We start from the raw sequence: 25,725 nt of genomic DNA on the forward strand, positions 1-25,725 counted from the left end.
TCCTATTGCTCCTTTCCAAGCCTCCAGTGCTCAAATGTCCATCTGTCCATCCAAACATCACCTATTAAGAATTTAACACATGCCAGTCACTGAGAACCTGGATATACAGAGATGAACAAGAAAGATAGTATCTCTGCTCTTATGGAGCTAGAATTTCATCTAATCCCCTATCCATCCACTCAATATAACTGCACTATGCCTCATTTCACTTGATAAATTTGAGTATTTCTTGGAGCCAAAGTTGTCTTATGTATTGAACTGATCAAAAGACTCTTACCTGTGCAGTCTGAGTAATTGTAAGCAACTAGTTGCACCTGACTTCTAGCCCCACAAACACAACCAGATTATCTCCTTTAGATTTCCACCAGGGCCTGTTCTGCTTTCATGGCTTCTTTCTCTTTCTCCCCCTTCAATTACTCTTTTTCCCTTAGCAATAAGTCTCCTATCCCCTCAAGTCTGACCTTGGGCTATTCTGGCAGCGGACCTTGTGTGCTTGGTGTTGCCTCTTTGAGGCCTGGTGTGAAGAAGAGCTGCCAGGCCTTGCCTGGAGCCAAGAGCCAACAACAGAGCCACTGCAACCATCACAGTCACTCGCCCAAGCTGGGCCTCTGTCACCAGATGGTATTTTAAGTCTGGACACCAAAGCACCCTATTGGGTCTCTGAATCCTGTAGCGTTTGAACCAGGCATATTCTTTCCTTTTTGGCACCTCTCCTGATTCACATGGATACACTAACCTTGAATATTCTTATCACCTGGCTAGTGACTTTCATTTTAAATGCCCTTGAAATTTTATTCTCTAAAAACCTTATCTCAATAAAATGGTATAGAGAAAAAAAACCAAACGCATTATTTTTCTTAATTATTTTCTTTATACTTTGCTGTAGTTTCCAAATTCTCTATAAGAAATATTCATTTCTTTAACAATCACACAAATATAAAATAAAAAATATGATTAAAATTGACTCATCCTTACTCATGTCTGATATAGGTCTTTCCTTCCCTCCTCCCTCCCTGTCTCCCCTGGCTCCTTCTTTTACTACCATAGATCTCCTTTACAAAGAAAAAACAAAGAGGAAAGAAAAACAGGCTAAAGCATTACTAGTTGAATTACCTCACCCTAAGTACAATTCTACCACCCCATGAGGCTCAGAGCTCTTGTGAACGACATTTCTCTCTTGCACATCCTGACCTCATCTGGCACAGTATAGGAATGCCATATGGGTGGAATCAAGCTGCCAGGAAACTGACAGAATAGTCTGTATGAGCAAGCTGCTTCTGAGTTGGAGCCCGCATCATATGCTCATGGCGGAGATCCTCAGAACACTTGAAGGAACACAGGATTAATACCTTTTGAAAGATACAGAACATGGCACAGCATTGGGCTTTCTGGTACTACATACAACTATGTTCCTGGGTGGATTCAAGGTAGCGCAACTTTTTAAAATAGCAAGACTACTGTGCTGAGGAGCCTGCTGGGCACACACAGGCTCTGTTCACTTGGGCACTCCCTGTCTCTGATGAAAGCCTCTCTGACTGAAAAGTACACAAAGCAATCTTTGTTGGTTTGGCTCTGGCTAAAGACACAAGATGAGGGCAGAGCTGAGGGAGGCAGAGTGGGTGTGCGGCCACTACCAGAGAGCTGGTCTTGACGATGGAGAAGATACTGCCAAGAATCCCTGAGCAGATCAGCAGCTCTTTCTGCTGCCTCAGGTGGAGGTGAATGTGATGCAGAACCACAGGAAGCAGGATGCGGCGGGATTCTGGGAGAGAAAACACACAGGTGAAGAAGCCCTTCAGAGAACTAGATACCTCTGGAAGTCAGTGGCAATACAGAACTAAGCTAATCTCAAATTAGGAAGGGCTGGCAATGGAGGCAAGCTGGTGGTCACCCCTTCCCTTATGAGAGCCTAAAAACCTACTCCCTGGACATTGTAAGACATCCCATAGTATACCCTTCCCTTTTTCTTTCCTTTTTTCTCATTCTGAGTTTTAGTATATGTTGTCTTTTGTGCAGGTTTAATATTTGAAGATTGTTTCCAAATGAAATCTCTTTAATGACTAGACTTCAAATGAAAAGCATAGCTTACAGTGAAAATGCCATTTAAGTGACACACCTAGTTCTATGGACGACACTGACTGAGCCCATAGACTTGATATGGACCCTAAGTGGTTCCTCTTTACAATGCTGGCAAGGGGGCCTGAAACTTCCACACCCCTAAGTTTTTACTCTGGCACTCTGTAGGCCTCTTTCGTTTTCACTTCAGGCTTGTGGGGCTCTAGGTATGTTCACGGCAATGGAGGAAAATATGGAAAACCTGTCACAGGCTTTGAAAATTATGTAACCCTTATTGCCCACCCTACTTGCATAAATTCAAGTGTTTTTCCCTTTCTTTCAGTGTAACTAGAGTAGCATTTTCACTAGGAAATGACTATATTTAGAACCCTGAATTCAGGAAGGTTGGATCCAAGTCAAACTCTTTTATTAACTCACACCAAGACCCCAGGAAGGTTGCCTTCTCCTATGGGCTTGATTTTCCCATCTGTAGAATGAGGTGCTAACAGCCTTTTCTGCATTTACTTTATAACTGTGGTAAGAAGAAAAAGCAAAATACAAGTGTGAACAAAGCACCCCTATGTGGTCAGTGATTGTGTGACCCTGTAGGCGTCCTCATATCTGGCCATGAGTAGGTTCATAACTCAGTCAGATCACCAGCAACACAAACAACCCATGGCATTTTAGACTTATTGTTCATGTTTGCCCACATATCAGTGTTCCAGATGAAATTCAGAAAGGAAGTGTTTTTCAGTTGAAGACAAATAACATGACACACAAGAGATTTTGGGACTGCCTTGTCAAATACTTACAATACGTTCAACTAAGATAGAGTGACAGCTGCTCCATGTTTAAAGGATACTTGGGTAAAAGAAAAGTGTTTACCATATTTTGTAGACCAAAATGTCAAAAAGCAGGATTTATAACAACTAATAACTGCCTACAGACAAAATAGTAGTTTGTTACTGGAACCTGCTGAAGAAGAGTCCAGTAAGTGACATGCTCTGAGAATATGTGTGTGGGTTAAATATGTGTGTGGGTTAAATAACCACTGGTGAAAATCTCCTGCTCAGGGAAGATGCTGCAATCAAGAATTCAATGAATGTGAGATGCAAATGAAAATTTGGTGGTGGCTTGTTGTCGCAAAATCCAATTACATAGTTCTACCACCACATAAAGTTTAAAAATAATTTTTAAGTGACTGTGGAAATCAGCAAGTACATGTAAAAATATTAGAAATAAAGTATGTCAACAAGGGCAGCTTGCTGCCTGGCTTCCCATATACTCTAGAAACATCTTCTTTAAGTAGCGCATAAAGCTTAAGTGTGTACAATGGCCTTGGTCATAGTGTGTCCAAATTGATAAAATCTTCAATCCAGGGACTGGAGAAGAGAGAAGTGTTTATCATAAACAACTACTGGTAGAGAATAGTTGACTTTTCTTGGAGGTAGATTTACCATCAGCAATATGCCACATTGGCAGAGTTAAGTCAGAGGGGATAACTATTTAGTACTGCAAGTAAGTACAGCACTGGGGCTGAGAAATCATTGTTGTTATACTGTAAGAGTCAAACTTAAAAAAATTCACTACTAAAAATTCTAATTATAAAAATTCTAACAATAATTTTTTTTTGCTAGCACATTTTATTTATTCCCATGTCCTAGAAGTATATTCTATGAGTGACATTTCACTTAAAGATCAGACTTATATTGATCTTAACATTTGGCCAGTAAATATTTGGTAGCACTGCAGGGTTGAACTTGATAATGTTTAATGCAGTTTTAGGAGTTAATCTAGAGGTTCCTTCTGAAAGGCAGCCTGGACTACTGATGGTATTTGTTAGGCTGTCATGAGCTCTTGGGGAGCACAAAGGACTCCGTACATCTCTGTTTAATCCTTAGAGGCGTCTTCAAAGAGATGAAAAGGGATCCATCTGACTGGTGAGGCAAGGAAATCAGTCCTCAGGGTCTACTTTCAGGGCCTCTTTTTTATTTACTGGATGTCCTTGTTTCCTCAAGCTAGAACCTTCTCTCTTGTGACCCCTCTTTCCCATCCTACTGGGGGTATGGCAGTGTTATAATTTGTTAGACTTGTGGGCCGGGAGGTTGCTCTACAAGCTACCCATGGCATGCCCCAGGGTGTGGGTCCCCAGAAAATAATTGTGAGTGAGGCAGTAGGCCTAAGTCTTGGCTGTATTCTCTAAATTTATTAAAAAAAAATAAACCTGCTGCATTTTAAGGGCCACTAGCTTCTTGTATGATGGTTGATAAAACTGAACCTTTGATTCTACCACTTGTCTGATGCCCTGAAAGGACAAAAGTAAGTCTGACTCTCATCCCAACTTCATTTACCTGAAAAAGAAAACAGGCGACTGTCCACAGTTCTGGCAATAGATTGCAGCTTTACGACATCCATTGACTGCCCAATGTGCACAGTGCTGGGCATGCTCCCCAGTGTCCCTCTCACAAATTCTGCCACTTCCTGCACGGTGAACATTTGGAGCAGTTCATCAAAGATGGTTGGGAAGGAATTGAGAAGTGCAGCCTGCAGAAGCAAGCAAAGCTGTAGTTAGCAGGGAGTGAAGTGTGTTTCTAGCTTATATGCTCAGACAATAAATTAAGGCCGTAAGAGGCTGAAGAGGGTTTCCAGAACCCCTTCCTTTAGTGTCTCCTCCCCAACCTTTGACTTCACTCATTCACACTTAGGGTATGGGGCAAGAAGAACCAGAAAGGAAATCAAGACAGGAGAAAGTGCTGGGGACCAGGTCACCTCAGGCTTTTATAACTTGCCAAGCTATTTCCTAAGAGAGGAGAACACAGAGAACTCAACTCAACATGGCTTATACTCATAGTTGATTTTGCTCAGAAAATGGATTTAAAATTTTGTCTTTATGATCAAGATTTTGATTTTTCAATTGTTGTCCCAAACCAAAACCAAAACCTATCAAATAAAGTATGGCAGAGAGAACTTTGTGCCTCCAAGCAGCCCTAGTTGGACTCCACTCACACCCTGCCCCACCAATCCAGCTTTCAGAACTGGAACATTTCCCGAGGATAACGACGTTTATTTGAGAACATGAAATCGGAGCACTTTGTAAGTTATTTCCTTCATAAGTGATGCCTGGTAGTCTCAAGTGTAAACCCAAAAGGATGGTGAATGTGTGATGGAATCAGTCATGAGGATTACTGATGATAGTGGTAGAGACCAGCGACCTAAATGGTCCTGGCAAGGGGAGTGTGTGTGTGTTTAGAGACTTCGCTGTTAGAATCTTGGCTCTGGCAGACACACCCATGGAGTGCCACTTTGAGGACACTCTGATAATAGTTCCAAAGCCTTGGGGAGACAGACTACTACAGGGGAAAGAGACAAGCACTAACCTCAAGTCTTAAAAAATTAACACAGTGACTAGAAAAAGTAAAATCCCTAATACATTCTGAATATCCACTGCAAATAAGATGTTCAAAAACAACTAACAAAATGGCAGCTAAGTAAATCTGGTATAAAGAAGTTTCCTGGGAATAAAGTTGTGCCTCTTCACCATAAAGCTGTTTCATATTTGGCAGCTGGGACATAGCTGGCTTTGAAGTAACAATTGCATTTTGTTCTATTAGGTATTTCCTTGTAAATCACACATGAGCCTGGCAGGGCTTCACTGACTGGAAACCAGAGGATACAGAAATTACCTGCTAATACAGACCAGAAAACTTCCCTGCAAGGAACAACACTTTCCAGCAACTCACATACCTGAGTGAAAAGGAGTGTTTCTGAGTTTCTGCTGTCCAGACTGAGAACAAACCGGATGGACTGGAAGAGTTCTTGGATGCTGGATCGGAACTGCTCCTCTTCCATCCCACAGGTGGCTCGTGAGTACAGGATCCTTGATTGCACAATGAACTTGAAAAGGTATTCCAAGGCCTGGAGGTGTAGGGGAAAAAAGAGATGAAAAGGTTTTAAAGACGTTTAGAAATAAACAGAGGTGAATGAAGGGCAAAGTAATGGTAAATTCTATGATAGAATCAGGTGGTAGACAATTTTAACTATGGTGTCACACACTTTATTTTTAAATTTTTCTCAAGAGGTCACTGATCAGCAGCTATCTTCTACTGAGGATCATCACATGATTTCAAGACTATTTTCTGAGGTTCTGGAATTGAGGAACCACAGCCTTCTAGAAGAAGTGGAATTCAAGAACATATAGGATCAAAAGAAAATTAAGTTTCTCTCCATTTTTTTTTTTCAGGTTTGGAAGTAAGAAGCTCCAAAAGCACTAATATAAGAACTACTCTTGAATTTATTCCAAGAAGGAAGATTATTTTAAGAAGTCTTCTGCATCTTTGAGACAGAGCTTGACAGCCTTCTCATCAGGGGTCAAGTTTGGAGAAAAGTTGCCCAGGTTGCACAGCAGCTGGCAGACTTGACATGCTGACTCTTTACCTTCCTCCAGACCAGGACACCTGCCATATACAGTTCATGATCAATACAGAAGATAAAATTCTCATAACATGTCTTGGGAGCAGAATCAGATCATGGAGCATTCCTGTAGTTTGGCCCATGCTTGTGAGTAGAGTAATTCTATTTTAAGAGAACAGATTTTAGATTCAGGACTATCTGCTTTCTAATCAAAGAACTACCATAGCTGTACCAGACACAGGAAAGGCAGAGACATTGGGGAGAAACTTCTCCAAGGATGAAATAGTGGAGCTCAGTTACTTAAAATATATAACAGGAAACAATTCCCAAGAGATCTTTCATAATCTCTCCATCTGTCAGAAGGTTTGGGAATACAAGACTTTTTTTTGTGGCCCACACAAAACTCAGCTGGCACTGGAGAATGACTAGTTAAGTGTGTCTCCCAATGTTTACAGCAGAAGGTAAGTTATAGCATGTGGCCTCATTTCCATAAATGCTGTAATTTCTGTTATAGGAGCATTTAATGCCTGGTCTGTAAAGAACTTCGAAAATCTGTGATACATTCTGTAATTTTAAAAAAGGAAAATGTTTTCCTCCTTATCAGATTTTCTCAATTTCAAACAGCTACCATAAGAGATGTATTGAGTGGCTTGAAATTAGTTTCAATGTGAGAGCCAGAACTGAACAGCATAGTTTTTTGCACCTTCTGGGCATGAGGATTTAGTTTCTCCATTAAGTTCTAAAATAAAAAACACCTTGCAGAGAAGCACAAGGATGGTGCTGAAGATGACCTTGTGAAAAACTTGGACAACCATGGAAAACAAATCTACTTCTAGTCATCTAGCATAACCTGACTTCCACTTCCCCACTCTTGATTTTTAACATCATCACCTGCTTGGCCAGGATCAGGAGACAGATGCAACTGGGGAAGGAAAGGAGACTGGAAGAAAGAGTAGAAGGTAAGGGATGTACAGAATTTGTTTCAAAGTTCAAGGATGCTCCCAACCCCACATGGAGATAATGGAACTCTGTTCTTTTCTACTTAAGTTAGTAAATCTGAGAGGAAAAGAGATCCTCAAAGTTATTACAGCCTTTCTATCATCAGGGAGAGCCACTGTACCCTCTTTCCTCTGCTTCTTGGTAAGGATCTCAGGCATTCAGAAGTGAATAGTGTGCCGTCTTCTTGGAGCGTCTTGTTAAAATCTATCCTCAAGCCATCAAGGATAACCCCCACGGGTCATCACATGGGAATAAATAATATAGCCACATAAGAAAGTAAAGAGCTTTTTATTTCCATCTTTCTTGCAGAACTTTTTTTTGAAAGCTCATGACTCAAAGTGAAGGGAAGAGATGGGACATGAGTGGCAAGATATGCTGAATCAAGAGGTTTCCTGGGCCATACGCTACCGAGTGAGAGGTGCCAGGAGCATATGCATCCTGTGAAGAAGGATGAAAATAGGACCAAGTCAGAGATATACTACTTTGGTGAAGGGGACCAAACTGAAACTCAATGAAGAGGGGATTAAGATGTATTCCTATCTGATGCCTTTCAAACCAGGCTGATGGAAGAATGAGTATGGAAAGTGCTCCTTCAAGATTATTAACTTAATGCTTCCTTTTTCTCATCCAAACCTGATCTTTTCCAGGAATTCTGCACCTCCATAAGTAACCCTGCCATCAACCCTGCTGCTCTAGCCAGAACCCCTGGGAACCAGCCTCCGCTCTCCCTTTCTGTCACCTCTCACATCAGATCTAACATTTGTAAGCTCCTGTGTCGGTCACATTTGCCAATTTTTGGTTGCTTGAAAACTCAAGCTTTTACCCACCCAGGCTTTTTAAACATGCTGTTTTCTCTGTCTTGACTGTTTCTCCCCCACCTCTTACCACTGATTTCAGTTAAAAGGTCATCTCCTCAGAGAAATTCTCTCTAAACTCTTGATATTAAGGTAAATATTCCTTTCTAATAGTCTATCCCATGAATCTATTTCCTTTACAGTACTCCTCAAATTTTTTCCCCACTAATTTTGTATATTTATCTGTTTTACATGTTTATTGTCTATCTTTCCCCCACTTCAATGGACTAGCCTGTTCTGCTTGGACTCCTACTAACTCCCCAGTGGCTAACATAGTGTCTGATACATGGCAGGTTTCAAGCAATATCAACTGACTAAATGACTCTTAGGAGAAAACAACTTCTGTGATGCCTTCTCCAGTATCCATAAGTAATTAATTTATGGAGTCACACAGAACATTTTGTATTTAACTCAATTTTTATCCCTTCAAATATTATGTAAAGCACCTGACAGGTGCTGGGGTACAGAGAAGAACAGAACCCACAGGCCCTGCCTTCACACAACATTCATATCCTTGCTCTACAGCGGTGTTTGTGCCTGCTCTCCCTTAGGACACTGAAGATATGTTCTTCAAAGGAAAGTCTTACTCCTTTTTGCATCCATGACCAATGCTAACTGCTCTGTTACATGTATTGTGTGAAAGACAGAAATGAGAATTGTGGCCTTAGAATTTAACAAAATATACAGAGAAGAGCAGGGAAAACACAGATCTATGATTTGATTTTGCCTCTTCATCTGATGATGCTCAGGGAAATGACTTTCACCTGTTACAATGTGGACAAGCACAACAAAATCACAGGTTCAATACTACTTTATGAAGGTGACATTAAAAGAGGACGGAAAAAAAGCAGAACTACCTTGATGCCATTCTTTGAATTCATTTCCAAATTATAAAGGGTGGGGAAAACATGATTACAAAACAACAAAAATATAACTCAAGTATTAGAAAAGACAGGGAGAGAAACAGAGAATGCATGGACTCATTTTAAGTGAGTTCCCAGAGGATTCTACAGCTTTTTCAAGTGGTTATCTGAAGACTTGTTGGAGCAAAAGAGGAATCAACATTCTCAGATGTGGCTCCTTACAGTAGAAGCAGTAGCCATGAAGTGAAGTTACCCTGTAAACTGGAGCTGTGCCCAACTAGGGTTGCCTTGTCATAGAGACTCTCCAAGCCAGGGTGTTGCCATGGGGGACCCTGGATTCCATCAAAGGTCAAGATTTTAAGATTATCTTCATCTCAACACAGCCACACACAGTGCATCCACTCAGCTCTTTTACTTAAAATGGTTCTAAAAAAAAATCAATGTTTAGTTATTACTGAAGATGGAAAAAGTATTGGAAGGTCTTCATTCTAATCAATGTTGCCATCTACATTGGTTTAGGAGATACAATGTTTTAGCCAGTAGAAGCAAAGATTGATCCTACTGGTAGAAATCAGGCAGGAATGATGTCCAGGAGCACTGTGCACACCACCCCTCCCTCTGGCTTTAAGACTAAATCATGAGGAAAAAAGATCTTCAGGGGCAGCATTCACACATGAATAGATGAAGAAGATGTGGTATATATACATAATGAAATATTACTCATCTGTAAAAAAGGATGAACTCTTGCCATTTGTGACAACACCAATGGAACTGGAGGGTATTATACTAACTTAAATAAGTCCTAGAAAGACAAACACTGTTGATTTCACTCATGTGGAAGATAAAGAAATAAAAGGAATGAACAAAACAACCCCCAACCCCCTATAGTATCTTTTTTATTGAGGTAACACTGTATATAATTTAGGGGCATATGTTCATACCTCTTCAGATGTGTTACCACACCACACCCACCACCAAAGCACCCATTCTCCTCCACCAGAGTCCACTGGGCCCCCTCCCCACTTTATGTCCCACACCCTTGTCCTCCCCCCTCTAGCAGACTCAATCCTATGATTATATTACTAGGGTTAGTGGTTTTTTTTTTTTTTTTTTTTTGCTTTTCCCTTTATTTACTTTTTTTTTTTTTAAAGAATGCTATTTTTTTTTATAGAGGCATGTTTTTATTTATTTATTTGTTTGTTTGTTTGTTTGTTTTGTTTATACATGCACTGGGTACAGTCAGAAAGCGCAGAAGGGTGAGAGAATTCACCAGAGCCAGAGTGGGGAGCAGAGCAGGCAGAGGGACCGAAGTATACTGCTAAGGGGAGCAGCGGGCAGCAGGAGAGGTCTGCGCACCATGTGGGACCCTCCTCTAGTGGCCGGGGAGCAGCCGGGGATCGAACAAGCGCCACAGAGACTGCGGGCAGCTTTGCAACCCAGCGTTCAACCACTGCGCCACCGGGGAGGCCCCCCTTTATTTACTTTTTTAAGTGAAAAATACGTTTTTATTTTTTTGGTAGCAATCGTTATTTATTTATTTATTTTAAAGGTTAACAAAAGGTTTATTTACAAGGGAAGGGGATCGAGGAAATGTACAACTCAGGGAGAAAAAAGGGAGATAAATTCTTAAATGTGTCCTACCCGTTCCGCCGACCTGGAATCCCAAATGACCCGCCAAGACCAAACCTGCCTGGCCAAGAGCACGAGCCAAGTGTGCCCAACCCCACTACCGTGGCTGGTTTTTATTTACAAACAGAGAAAATGGCTGCTTAACTCCGCCCTTAGGCCCTCGCAACTTCCCTTTGGGGATCCTGGGATTTGTAGTTCCCAGTGTTTTGGTGGAGTGGGGGTGGCATCCACAAAGACAGTATGGATTAGCTTAGGATATCCTTTCCCCCTAACAGTTGCCCCCTTTCACTTTTTGCCACCATTTCTGTTTTGTTTTTTTTTAATAATAAATTTTATTTTTATATTCCCCTATACAATTGCAAATGCCCCATTCTGACCACAATCCCTCCCCTCCCGGCCCCCGCCCCCCAAAAAGTGTCTCTGGTTCATAGTTTTTTGTTGATTTTGATTTTCACTTTCTTATAGTTATTCATTTTCCTGGTCCCTTATTTAAGTTTTCTAGATTCCTGCTATGAGTGAGACCATCCGGTATTTTTCTTTTTCTTTTTGGCTTATTTCATTTCTATGTTGTTGAAGGTCAAATGTATGGATGCTGGGGTACAGTTTCAGATGAAAATTTTTCTCAGGGTTCCCATTGGAAAGCAAAGCAGTCACTCCGAGTATTGTCCAGTGTGGAAAGCAAAAGTCCTCCATTCCTGGGAAATAGTTTATCAGTCCAAAAAAACCAAAAACAAACAAACAAACAAAAACCCCATCTGGAAGCATTAGCCAAAACAAAACAGCAAAGCTATCAAATCACAGGAAAAATATTAAAATTGATTCAACTTATGCAAAAACAGGTTCTTTCAACCTTGATCCCAAATTTTTTCAACAGTGTAGCAAAAGTTTGCAAACCAAATCTACTTTTAAACCGTATTACCTATTTTTGCATAAAATCATAGGGCAGAGTAACCAAACAGCAACTTTAGCTGGCTTTGTTAGAATACTCCATAAAGGATCAGCGTGAACTCTTGACATCCAGTCCATGTAGGCTTCAAGAATAAAGTTGGTCTCATCAGACTCCACCTGGGCTTCCTCTTCTTGAGGGTACCAGGGCTTTTTCTTTTTCCGTGTTGTCCAGTCCTGCCCATGGAGGCAGCTTCCTCACCTCCTTGGGGGTCTCTGGAGCCTACGGACAAAGCAGCGGGTTCTCCTCTTGGTCCAGCTCTGTTTCACCTTCCTGGAAGATTCCACTCAAAGCCACATAATGACACTCATGGCCGACCGTTTTTGTTTTAAGCAGACAAAATCTACTAGGGTTAGTTTTGGTTTGGTTTTGTCTGCTACTTTGTTTTGCTTCTTTATATTCCACATAAGTGAAATCATCCAGTATTTGTCTTTCTCTTTCTGATTTATTTCACTTAGCATAACTCCCTCCAGTTCCAGCCTTGTTGTTGCAAATGGCAAGATTTCATGTCTTTTTATAGCTGATTATTATTCCATTGTGCATATGTACCAGATCTTCTTTATCCATTTATTTCTTGTTGGGCATTTAGGTTTTTTCCATACCTTGACTATTACAAGTGGTGCTGCAATGAACATGAGAGCATATAACCCCTCAAATTAGTGTTTTAATACTTTTTGGCTAAATACCAAGGAGTGTAATTGCTGGATCATATGGTCTATTTATTTTTAATATTCTGAGGGAAGCTCCACACTGCAAAACAAAATCTCTTAAATTATGAGAACAAAATAATGGTTATTGCTGGGGAAGGAAGGTGAAGGGATGGGTAAACTGGGTAAAGGAGGGGGCCAACTTTGTTGGTAGAGAAAAACTGAACTTCTGGTGGGGAGTCATATAGAATACACAGATGTTAAATTACAATGCTATACACCCAAAACCTATATTACACTATAATGTTATTTCAATACACACACACAAAAAAAGAGAGAAATCTTCAGGGTTAAAATGGCGGGGAGGGGAGATAAGGGGAAGTATGTTGATGAAGGTACTCCTGAGAGGAGGTCAGTATACTGGGATGCCTCTACCTGTCCTGCACACTGAAACATTGAGATCACTCACAAATAGCTGCAGGTTGGGCCCTTGATGGACAGTAAGCTCGATACATTACCCTCATGGCTTCCTGAATGTGATCCTGCCGAATCAATTCTGCTGAGCAGTCCATGTACCACTTCAAACAGCGGATGAGCTCCCTGGGAAGGAGAATGGTTTTAGAAACCCCACTTTAATCCAAAAGCAATGCAGCTTGAAATGTTTGCAGCCCTGAATTAGCCACATAGGAAATAATTTCCAGCTGATAAACTACAGTATAGTGATGGATCCCTTATAGTTATGGAACCTTCAGATCATCTGAGACCAGACAACAGTCCTTACACATAAAGAGTGGCCTCATTTTAATTAGCAATTACAATCACTCTTTCTCATTCTCCCTGAAACACATTTATTTTTTGACTACAATAAAGTCTTCCCAAAGCTTTGAACTGTATATGTATTTTCGTTTTGCCTAAAATTGCTGTCTCTAGAACATACAACAATAACTAGTAAATAGCAAATTCTGAATAAAGCTGGATACTTCCACGTGTCTCTCCTTGCTCCACCTCCATCTCATCTTGGGTCCTAGTCATTGGGTAGACTGGGATGACATCTGCATTTACATGGCAACAGAGTGGAGCAATCAAGAGGGCCAGCACTGGTCAGACAGTAGGGTTCATATGTGGTCTAGCTTATATCCTTGGACATGTTATTTGGTCCCTCTGTGCCTCACTGTCTTTATTTAAAATATGGAGGAAGTAAGAATACATGTCAAAGTTACTGCGAATGTTAATGAATGACACATGCAAAGCATATAACAAAGTATTTGCTTTCCATGTGACATCAAAGTGTCAGAGTTCCAGTGACTCTAGAGCCTCACTCGAATTTTATTTATATTTTCAAAAACTAAGTACATAGAAGCAAATGATGACTTTTTTTAATGCTTTAATAATTTTATATAACCTGTGAGTGTTTACTATTCATATTATCTCTTAACTCACCCTTTTATTTTCTTTGACATTTATTTGTGGGTACTATATTTAGATATTTACATATTTCTCATTGGGAAAATGTGAAACTTATTTTTAATACCCTTGCCATCATTATTAGAAGAAGTATGACAACTATGTAATAAACTTTGGCTTAAAATGTCACCTAAAAGCCCACAAAAAACATCATAAAAGACTAAAAGCTGCTAAGATCATAAACAAAGCTTGAAAAAAAAAGGCCAGTTGAACAAGTAGTGGTTATCCCTGAACTCTTTTAAGCCTGTCTTTATATACAAATACAATTATTAATAATGATGCCAAAGGACACTTACTTGTATGCCAGTGCTCCAGCGAAGTGCTTCTGGATGTAAGTGTCCATCACAGGCCGGAAGTGGAAATACTTGATGTCTCGGAGCAGGTTGATGATGAACACCTGGGAGAGAGAGAGGGGAATCAGGCTTGGTGGAGGCCTCAGACTGGTCCTCAGCAGGATGGGGCTTCAGTGGGACTAGTCTTCTTTAAGGAATGGCAAACTATCACTGTTTTATCTAGTGCTCCCCAGGGAGGCTGAATATAAGATATCCATTCTGTGTCTATATTTCTGTCTTGTCTGTTTTACTCCTACCACTCCCAGACTCCCAATCCAGACTTAGAGCTCAGCCATTTGTGCTCGTATTACTGTAAGTCTCTCTCTTCACAATAATGTTTGTACAATACACACATGGGAAGTCAAAACAATACTGTATTGGCGCAAACACTAAAGTGACTCAAAACACTTGGAAAAGAGAGAAAGATTGTCCTCTGGGCCAAATCAGTCTACAAATGGCTGTGCCCTTAAACAGTAGGACTAGCTGGTGAGGAAAGCGAGGAAGAAGAAACACCACAAGTGCCATCTTAACTCTGGCGTCTTCACTTCATCCATCCAGAGTCTACCTAGTCTGGATGTCTACCTAGTCTACCATCTGGAGTCTACCTAGACTCCGAGTGTCTGACTCTCTTGAATATACAGCCTTCTTAGGGACTGAATACATTAAGCAGAATACACTAAACATTCAAATCACTGTCCATTCTCACTATGCAACCTTCTGAGATGCTACTTCCCAAAGAGCAGCACAGAGGGAGAAAAAGTAGTTTCCTATCAACATCCCTTTTAAAAATCCTGTTCTTAACTTGTGTAGCAGGAATACTAGGTGCTTCTCAGTTTCTCCATCCCTTCCTATCTATGCTAGGCACATGTATTCCTCTACTTACTGATATCTAATGTGTCTCATTGCTTGTCTGTTTAGTTTCATCACTTCCTACTTTCATCTTCCTACTTTATAAGTGAAAAAATGAGTTGTCTGGTTTTCTATATTAGTCCCTGGATTGATGGTGTAGCTCATTATTTCTGGGGTCAGGCAACCCTGCATTAGTGATGAGATTTAATATCAGAACTATAAAGTTCATGTCACATATAAAGGAGTAAAAATGTAACCCCAAAATTATATAGAGAAAAATAAAATTCACAATAAAATAAAAAAACAACTACAAAGTTGAAACCTGGACCTAAGTATGGTGAATTCTTTAAATTTGAACTTGTAGGAATCTACAAGTCTTCCTTAGGTTGACCTGGTGCCACTCCTCAGTCCCTTATCTATAGGAAACATCTGTGCCTTGTGCTAATTCACTCTAATAAATTGTTCCCCTTAGATTTCTAAAAATACGTGACAGGAATTATTAGTAAAAATGAAGAAATGGAGAAACTTACCAAAGACTGAAACACCAATAGGCCATATTTCTCTGTATTATCATCCAAAATCACAAAAAGAGTATCTAAGATATCTTGTAGAAACTGTAATAGCATAAAAATCAGAAGGTTCATGTCTTAGGGATTTGTACATATTGTCAAACTTCCATACACCAATGAATTTCTCTACCAATAAACAGAATCAGAGCTCTCCTAAGACCTCAAAGAGTCTAGTCCCTTACTCTACTTCACTAAAGGATAACCAGGTAGATGTGGAGGGTTTGCGTATAGACCAAGGGGCCATGAGAGAGATCTAGAGAGGCTTTTCCTGAAGGATAAGTGCTAACAATGTAAGGAAAGTATAATCACCTAAAAAATATGGGATATCCATGTAAAATTGCAAATTTGAAGTAAGACTACCTAAGTGATTCTGCCACACTCATTTTGAGAAAAAGAATTCACTTTCCTAGAGCCCCCAAATTGTGCAGGAGTCCCATACTCTCTACTGCTGTCTAATGCTATAGAGGACATTTGGATAAGGATATGGCAAGTAGACCTTACCTACAGAAACTATTTCTTTGTTTAGAAATTAGTTTCCAGGAGAAGGGAAAAAAGCAGCTGATAAGGACTATTAATGAGGATAAAAGATCTGAAAGCACAATTTTGGGAGGTTTGCTTTTTTAAGCATGTGCCTTTCTCTTTCTAAGGTACAAAAACCAAGGAGAGAATAATAAATGTAGGGAGTGTTCACAGCCCTTAAAAATCAAATCTAACATTCTGTTGGTCAAAGACAATTAAATGATACAATGTTTACATTTTATTTCAGAACAACAGAAGGTGGGAGGCAAGATGGGATGTTGATGGACAGAACTGGTCTTGGCTTGATGATAGCTGGGGTTGAGTCATAGGTACATGCAGGGTTATTTATACTATTCTGTCATTATAACACTAGCATAGTCTCTTCTTTACTGATGCTAAACTAGATATGCTGGTAGGTTGTTCTCCTGTCAGGAATATGACAACTCAGCCTTCATATTACAGACTTTTCTTAACATCTTTTCTGTTTACTTGTTAATATTTTAAATATGTTTAAAAGAAGCTAATGTCCTGACTATGAATTTATCTTATGTTTCAAAAATTTGTTAAATTGTTTGTGAAGAGTTCCTTTTAAAATGTATGATACTGTGATCAACTGATTAAAAACATTCATACAATATTTCATAAAAGTACACAGGGGTACACAGACTTTAAAATTGTTCCTCATTTGGAGACAGATGTTTTGTATTAAGTCAAGGAAGCTGAAAAATGAAAGCGTAGCTGTTCCAAGTGACTTGGTGCTTGCAATGATAGAGCTAGAACACTTTTATTGTTGCTTTCTCGAGCTTTAATCTCCATATTCCATTCCACTGCTCTTGCACCTGTATTTTTCTCAGTAGAGTTCAGTCCATTGTGTAGGATCCACCTGGTGGGCTTTCAACACCAGTAAGTGTCTAGGGATTTTCTTGAGCTAAAACCAGTTGGGCAAACACTGTATAGTGCCCTACAGAGAATTGGGATTGGTAGTGTTTCTGTGAACTGCCTAAGGTCATTAGATGGGAAATCTTCCATGGGTACCTGGAAAAAAGCAGCCGAGGCAAGGAGCAGGAAAGGTATCAACTCTAAATTAGAGAGCAGGCAAAATCAGCAGTTATAGGTCAACAGTGAACCAAGTAGGAGAGTGGCCTCAAGGGGGTGAAGGTTCAGGTGAGAGATAGTCAGGGCCCATACAAGCTAATGGAGAGAATTCAGTGACCATACTGAAAATCAAAAAGCAGAGTCAGAAAGATGTTGGACAGGGTTTGTGGTAAAGGATTACAAAGCAAGGAAATGAGAAAGAGACCCAGGGAACAGAGAGGACATCTAAAGGACTGTACGCAGCACAGAGCACTGGAACTGTTTCTATGAGAAAGCTCTCAGCACTGCCCTTTACGATTTTGCTTTCTAGGAAGAAAAATAAGTCAGAAAATAAGGCTTATCACATAAATGTAGTTTTAAATGGTAACAAATCTAATACCTAACTTTTAAAAAGCTAACTAGATTAAGAGGGGAAAAATGCTTTTTTCCTATTTATCTAACTATGTATCTTGAGAAATGACTTAGAGGAAACCAAAGAGAATTAAATCTTTCTGCCCAGATTTCTGTTCATGAAAACCATACCTTAACAATTTCTTCTCCACTGACATGCCGCAGCCGCCCTAGGATGTCCATGATCCGGTCGGGAAAGGCCTTCCATTTCAGCAGAGCAAGGAGGTCCACTAGAAAACAAGCCAACAAGATGGTGAACCCTGGCTATGCCAAGGACAACTGAAGCCCAAATTCTTCCAGACAAGACAGGTGGGACTGAGAGGAACAGAAATAGCTGCAAGTATCAAAATAGCCTCTTTGAGTGCTAAGATCAGGGCAAAGACACATCTCTACATCCTACATATTTACTATGGAGCTGTTAAAACCACTGGAAACCTCACAGGCTGCTACTGCCAGCTTTTAATAACAAAGAATGCCCTCACTATGGCATGAAAAAACAGTAACTTCTATCTCCCTTAACACACATGAGCAACATGCAACTAGCCACTGAGTGTGGCAGAGGTACCAACCTACAGGCACGATCACTTACCGTTCTGGGTGAGTTTGGTGGAAGAAAGTTGGGTGGAAATGAAGAAAGACTCTTTGGTGCTGCGCTGGAAGATGAGGCTGGAAGGGATGTTGGGGCAGCCATTGTAGTCCTCTTTGCAGCAGGGGAGGCCCAGGTACAAAGCATGATTGTTAAATGTGCTATTCTCATCACACTGTAGGCAAAAATAGAGAATACAGAATGTCTTCTGGTTTATGGTCAACTAAATCTTTGACAAAGGAGCAAAAATATGCATTGGAGCAAAGAAAGTCTGTTCAATAAATGGTGCTGGGAAAACTGGGTCGCTACATGCAAAAGAATGAAGCTTGACCACTACCTCACACCATACACAAAAATCAACTCAAAATGGATTAAAGTCTAGACATAAGACCTGAAACCATAAAATACATAGAAGGAAATATAGGCAAAACACTACGTGATATGCACATCAAAGACATCTTTACAGACATATCACCCAAAGCAGTGATAGTGAAGGCAAAGATAAACAGCTGGGACTACATCAAATTAAAGAGCTGCTGCACAGCAAAAGAGACAATAACAAAAACAAAGAGAAACCCCACTGACTGGGAGAACATTTTTGTATACAACACTAATGATAAAGGACTGATCACAAAAATCTGCAAAGAGCTGATGAGACTCAGCACAAACAAAGAATTTAAAATCAGTATTTAAAATCCTGTCAAAAAATGGACAGAAGAGCTAAAAAGAAATTTTTCTGAAGAGGAAATGCAAATGGCCAACAGGCATATGAAAAAATGTTCAACATCACTTGTAATCAGGGAAATGCAAATCAAAACTACCATGAGATACCATCTCACACCAGTGAGAATGGCACATATTAAAAAAACTAGCAACAACAAATGTTGGCGAGGGTGTGGAGAAAAAGGAACTCTCCTGCACTGCTGGTGGAAATGCAAACTGGTCCAACCACTATGGAGAGCTGTGTGGAGATTTCTGGACCTACTAAACATAGAGCTTCCATAGGATCCAGCAATTCCACTCCTAGGTATTTACCCAAAGGACACAGAAACATCAATTCCAAAGAGCACCTGCACCCCTATGTTTATAGCAGCACTGTTTACAATAGCTAAGCTTTGGAAACAGCCCAAATGCCCAAAAATAGATGACTGGATCAAGAAGATGTGGTACATATACACCATGGAATATTACTCAGCATTCAAAAAAGATAAACACATGCAATTTGCAGCAACATGGATGGCGCTGGAAGGGATCACGCTCAGCGAAATAAGCCAGAAAGAAAAACAAAAATACCGGATGGTCTCACTCATAGCAGGAATCTAGAAAACTTAAATAAGGATCAGGAAAATGAGTAACTAAGAAAGTGAAAATCAAAATCAACAAAAAACTATGAACCAGAGACACTCTATGGGGGGTGGGGTGCGGGGAGGGATTGGGGTCAAAATAAGGGGGTTGCAATTGTATGGGGAATATAAAAATAAAATTTATTTAAAAAAATAAATAAATAAAAATATTTGAAAAATAAATATAATGTAAAGTAACGATCTAAAATTATTCATTTTCCATAATTGCCAATCAGTTGCCTAATTACTGCTTACAAAGAATCCTTCCATCCACCATTAATTTGTAATGTGTACTTTACATTTTACTCTTACACAGTAAATATCACATATTCAATTCTTGAAGAAAAAAAAAAAGAATGTTTTCTGGGCCATATCTATATAAAAATCAGGTCCCTTGGGGTTTCTGAGATGTTTGTTCTTATCTTCTTGAAGCTGAAGCTTGAGCCTCAGATCCTCTCAGAAAGTGCTTTCTGTTCAGAAACTCCCCAGAATGGCTCACATACTCTTTAAAGAGAATATGGTGACGGTGGCCTCCACCTGGTATGTCGGCAACTTAGGGTGGCAGCTGTGTTGTGACAGCTGACAGAACCATGATCTCAAACTGCAGGTCTCCGAATGTTCTAGCCAATGCCACAAGGACACAAAAGGTTGGTAATGGATTTTCATTACTAGTGGAATGGGAGGTGGGAAACAAACAGAGTGCTAGCATAACTGTGGGATGACAGCCACGGTATTTAGAAGACAAAAGCCTGCCCACAGCTGTCCTGAGGTTACCACCAGCATAATATCCTGGTTCCTCTGGCCTGCATTAATAATGAAAATGCCTAACGGAGAACCTTGCATGAGTGTGACCTCAAAGGGTTGAAGGTTCAGATGAGAGACAGCCAGGCGCATACCTTGTACACATAGAGTTCATGGATATCATCTGAAAGGGTGGTGCCATCATCCCGCATCAGGGGAGAGAATGCAAAGCCAAAGAGTTTCTTTTCCCCTTTGTCTTTTGCTGCAATTAGAGCCAAATGTTAGTTGTTTGTGCCGTCTACCTCCTTTTAACTGAAATTCCCCCTGTGCTTATCAACTCTGCTCTTTACTTCTTTGTCCCTTCCCTCTTTCACTAATTAGGTAGCAGCCTGACTGAAGAAATGACGATAAATGTGTTAGACTGAGTTTCCACCTATTTTCCAAGGTACATAGGTTATCTAGACCCAAATAGAAACTAAATTACTGGTCTTGATAGCCTAGGGTTCTTTAAGAAGCAGTTTAATATGTACAAAGGAAACACCAGAAGGGGAATGAAACTGGCAACTATCCAGTATCTGGGTCAGACCGCAGGAAGAGACAGACGAACTCCACGGTTTTGAATCCTCTCCACATTATAGTCTCTGACAACATCTCATTTTTCAGTACCCATTTATTCAGTACTCCAATAATAAGAACCCTCTTAACTTGATTCCATAAAGGAAAGAGTTGCATTCATATCCTCGAAGGAATGTGGAGAGAAGTCTCACTCACTGGAACAATGTCTGAACTCGAAGCGCAGGTGGGAGCCCCGGAACCGGTCGATGGGGATGGGCAACTTGATAATCTCTCCCCAGCGAGGACTATTACTATGGTAGAGGACGAAGGAGTGGTAGGAACTTCTATTTGGCTCCCCTGAGCCCAAACTGATGCAATCCTGGAAAAGAGAAGCAAAGTAAAGTGTCACCTTCCTTGAGGAAGCCCAGGAGTTCTCTGTGTCATTAGGATACTTGGCTGTCTACTGCGCAGTCCTCATTTCCCCACCAGGCCAAATATTTAACGAGAAAATGCATCTGGAATTCAATACTTTTGGAAACAACTATGTAGATGGTATAAGGAATCAGCAGTTGCAAAGCTCCTTGTCAACCCTGTGGCAGAAGTAACCACACACACAGCTCAGTAAACCAGAGGGAAGTTGAGTAGTGCATCTGAATCACTTAGGCAGGCTCTTCACCCTCACTAAGAAAGACAACAATGAACATCAGGGGAGAAGTCAGCCTTAAGTGGTACTTTATAAGATTAGAAAAGTTACTAAAAAGAGAGAGACAACAATTAAAAAAAAAAAAGAAAAGTAACTAAATTATAAAGTGGAGAGACCTTGTTTTCTAGTCTTCCTCAGCTCAGTGTTGCACTGGCATTCTAGGTCATCCCTGCCAGACTGTTTTTGGATAGACACAAGGTAGCTTAGACTTAACTTGACCCCATTTCCCAAATCTTGCCATGAAGATGCCGCTGCAGGACTGCCCAGGCCCTTCCCGGAAGACAGGAAGCTGCAGGCAATACAATCAAGAGTAGTTCCCTGTCTGCACAGGGGTGGTGTCAGCTCTGCTGACCTTGGTATCATACTTGCAAACAAAGCACATGCCTTAGTCCTTGAGGTGGGTTTGTAAAATGACACACAAACCATTGTTTCTGCCATCATTTTAACATTCTCTATTTCTCTCTAGCTTTGGGAGTTGATCTTGACTAATTTTACCTCTTTTCCTTCTGTAAAATGTGGATGCTCATTCCTGTTCTGCCTGTCTCACAACAAGGGTGTTGTCAACATGTAGAAGTGAGGTTATAACAGATTGATTTGCTTTCTACCAAAAGTGAATGATGCCTTCTTATTTGCCAGGGATTTCATCATGACATAACTGAGGGGAAAACTGACATACTGACAGTAGAAAAACAGCACTCCAGGCCTTCAGTTTCAATGAAGAGTGACAGGATTCTTAGACTGTCCTGGCTGGAAGTAATGCTCTAGGGCCTGAGGCTGCTGTCCCCTGTCACATAACTTGGAACCAGCCAGTGATAGCCTAAGTCCTACCCTTGACCAAAGAGCAAATGTAACTTTCCATATTAGCTCAAGGAATAGAGTGGGGCTTAATAACAATCACCAAAAGTAGACAGTGATGCAAGAGAGAATGGTAGAAGAAGTAACATGTAGGACAGAACTAGAGGGAATAGTTCTAATTTGGAGCAGGAAGAATTCAGGTCAGACACTAGGAAGAATTCCTAATAAGGCTGTATGACAGGGGGAGTCATTATCAAAGTAACTATGGGATTTCCTTGAAGAAAGGACAAGGCATAGAAGAATGTATATTAGGGTAATTTGAGTTCAGTCCTATCTGAAGAGAACAGGTCTCTGGAAAAAAATCCACGGAAGCAAGAGAATATTACAGGATTAGCTGCTATCCCAAACTGACTGGCAAAACTTACCTTCAGGATTTCTCCATCGGCGTAAAGCACATACATGGTCACTTCAATATTCTTTTGTACACTCTTTCCACCTCTTTCAAAATCCCCTTTCTCCAGTGTTAGGTATAGGTCATTGCGGATGTCACCTGTGGGGAAAGAAATGCCATGTCTTAATGATGACAGAAGCCACACTGCCCCATTGCCACAGAGGACCAGACTAGCATTTGGATCCTCCTGGGTTCAGGTGGGTGCTCAGGGCATTCCAAGCTTGGTTAATAATGATGGACATTATACAACTATCAGTGCAGCAGTACTCAGGTTGGTTAGTCATGTGTTTTAAAGTCTGAATTTTAAAGGTGTTCACCACAGCTTTTCCAGGGTGGGAAGAAGCAGGACAGAGATTCTTCTCTCAAATTGTAGGCAACTGCTCAGTTTCTCACTCCTCTCAGGAGAATAGCGTAATCGAAGTCACCCAAAGAGGGAAAATTTTAGAATCAAAAGGAATAACGCTTATTTTAATCATGTCTACATCTTACTTGCTAATTGCTTCTCTTTTCTCTAAAAAAAGTAGTTTCTTTTTTTTTTTTTTTTTTTTTGGTAGGCTTTCTGTTTGTAAGCCTCAATATTTCTGAGTCTAACTAGAGCATATATTACTTCTTCCTTCTGGAGACCTGGCTTCAAATCCCATTCCTTGCTGGAGTACCAGGCAGATGTCACTGGACTATCTATTGGCTTTGCTTCCTTTTGTTGCAGGTGCTCTGGGAGCAGATAACTCTCCAGAAGCTCAGGTGCTAAAGCACTGGGACAACAATCTATTGTGCTCTTGTTGCTTCCCTGTGCTCGGAACACCAACCCACTTGGCCCACATCTGCTGCTCAAGCCTGGGCAGGAGAGATTCAAATTGCAAGAAGTGACCATAGTCACAGCTGTCTTTTTTTTTAAGATTTATTTATTTATTTTTTAGAGATTCATTTATTTATTTATACAAGCACTGGGTACAGTCAGAAGCGCGGGAGGGTGAGAGAATTCACCAGAGCCAGAGCAGGGAGCAGAGCAGGCAGAAGGACTGAAGTACACTGCTGAGGGGAGCAGCGGGCGGCAGGAGAGGTCTGCGCGCCATGTGAGACCCTCCTCCAGTGGCGGGGAGCAGCTGGGGATTGAAATGGCGCTGCAGAGGCTGCGGGCAGCTTCGCAACCCAGTGCTCAACCACGGAGCCACCGGGGAGGCTCACAGTTGTTTTTTTTAAGGGGAGGGGGTGGAATTACCTGCTGATACTCATTTGGGCTGCTCTAAGCTTCTAAATCTGTAACATGACCGGTTTTATTGATGTATTTAAAGGGCTTTTTTTTTTTTTAAATGGTAAAGGTTGTGTAGAGTGTGGGAAATCCTCAAAGGAAAAAGAATGGCACAGGAAAACAGGAAAGGCCAAGGTGAAGATGGCTGAGCCATCTGAAATCAATTGAGAGGTGATGAACAATTAGCTTGCAAAGTAACAAGCCAATTCAGAAGACAGATATTCTATTTCGGTTCTTAGAAAAACCAGCACATCTAAATATGTTCATTACCTGGAATGACAATCACAGAAACAAGATTTGTTTTGTGTTAGCAAGTTAGCTTTCTGGTTTGGTCAGATACACAATGATGGCTTGGACACTGACTACCTCTCTCATTCTGGAAGTGTCTGTGTAGCTTTTACACAGGAAACCATGACAGACCAGACTGGTGTATTATTTTGACTTTTGGGGTCTTCATGACCAGACCATTTACTCTTTAGGTCGCCTTCCTATCCTGGGAGTTCAATCCTGAAATCATGGTTAACTGGTCACATAATGAAGCTCTCAAAATATGTTGGCTCAAGTGGGGAAGAGCAGCACATGTGAAACAATTATTCTGAAAACCCTGAGAACTTCCTTTAATGTGTGAAAGCCATTATGTTCTCAAACAACCCTGAGGTTATAGCAAAGGAAAGAGGAAAATGTGTTCTGAAAATCACATGCAAATGCAACTGCTGAGTGGAACATTCTTGAGGGTGTATATCCTTGCAGTCCACAAAAATTTTCCTTTTGGGTTGAGCAAGGCCTCTATTTTGAATTTTCTGAAGAATTTGGAACTTTAAACTGTCTCCTTTGGACATCTCTGCTTAGGCCCTCCTAGCATATCATTAAAATAGCAATCAAGAATGCAGGTAGGATTGGGGGGGGGGGGCAAGTAAGGGGAGCAGGGAAACAAATTCATCAGTCTGCTACTGAATAAAATCCATCCTAAAAGTAAAATTCAAAATCAACTGGGGAACTTTACTATGGGTTATTGTGATTATAATGGGATAAATCAGTGTTGGTTATACCTTGGATTTTTAACAATTGAACCAGACATCTCAGAGCTGTCTTCTGATAAAAGCCTTTTAGTTACTCATTAGCTTTTCTATGGAATTTAAGTAATTATTCAATTTCTAGGTTGACTTGGCACAAAGTGAATAGTCTATAGAGAACTGACGTGTCTAATCTAAAGAACATGTGCTTTGTTTAAAAATTACCCTGGCTTAAACAAATACTCTCTGAAAATTCTTCTTAAGATAATTTGTGTGGCTTTTAAAAGCAGATGTTGGCTACCAGCAATAGTGTTCTAGCTTGCACATTTTTTAAAAAAAGCGAATTTCAATTTTCTTTTCTTTTACTAGCTTAATAATATTTTGTTAGATTTATACCTAAAAATCATTTGCTTTTGTAAATAATGTCACCTTGGTTTTTCTCCCACCACCATCCCTCTATATACCTTTGGCCCTCTTCCCTGTCATTCCTAGTTAATCTCAGAGCCCTCACTTTGTTAATTACTCTCTCCTAGTATTTCTAAGTATGTTACTTTGTCAAATTGTCTGCTATGTAAATGTCCAGTATTTGTCTTTGTCATTTTAACTTGTTTTACTATACATAATTCCCTCAAACTCCCTCCTTTTGTTAAAATGGAAGCTTTTCAAAT

General features: G+C 40.4%; 1 protein-coding gene across 1 annotated transcript in view; it reads right to left on the reverse strand.

Annotated features, from left to right (window-relative positions):
- Window positions 1-25,725, reverse strand: part of DOCK3 (dedicator of cytokinesis 3) — a gene marked incomplete at both ends in the record, with an annotated part of 286,944 nt that overhangs the window by 57,966 nt on the left and 203,253 nt on the right. Inside the window, 11 exons of the mRNA XM_084248035.1 lie at window positions 1,635-1,762; window positions 4,407-4,599; window positions 5,800-5,970; window positions 12,922-13,003; window positions 14,164-14,264; window positions 15,579-15,662; window positions 17,754-17,851; window positions 18,211-18,382; window positions 20,447-20,553; window positions 21,063-21,225; window positions 22,770-22,894. Coding sequence (XP_084104161.1) covers window positions 1,635-1,762; window positions 4,407-4,599; window positions 5,800-5,970; window positions 12,922-13,003; window positions 14,164-14,264; window positions 15,579-15,662; window positions 17,754-17,851; window positions 18,211-18,382; window positions 20,447-20,553; window positions 21,063-21,225; window positions 22,770-22,894 — 1,424 coding nt within the window. The remainder of the gene's footprint in view (window positions 1-1,634; window positions 1,763-4,406; window positions 4,600-5,799; window positions 5,971-12,921; window positions 13,004-14,163; window positions 14,265-15,578; window positions 15,663-17,753; window positions 17,852-18,210; window positions 18,383-20,446; window positions 20,554-21,062; window positions 21,226-22,769; window positions 22,895-25,725) is intronic.

The sequence above is a fragment of the Talpa europaea genome (genome assembly GCF_964194135.1).
Source record: "Talpa europaea genome assembly, chromosome: 11".
Classification (NCBI taxonomy): domain Eukaryota; kingdom Metazoa; phylum Chordata; class Mammalia; order Eulipotyphla; family Talpidae; genus Talpa; species Talpa europaea.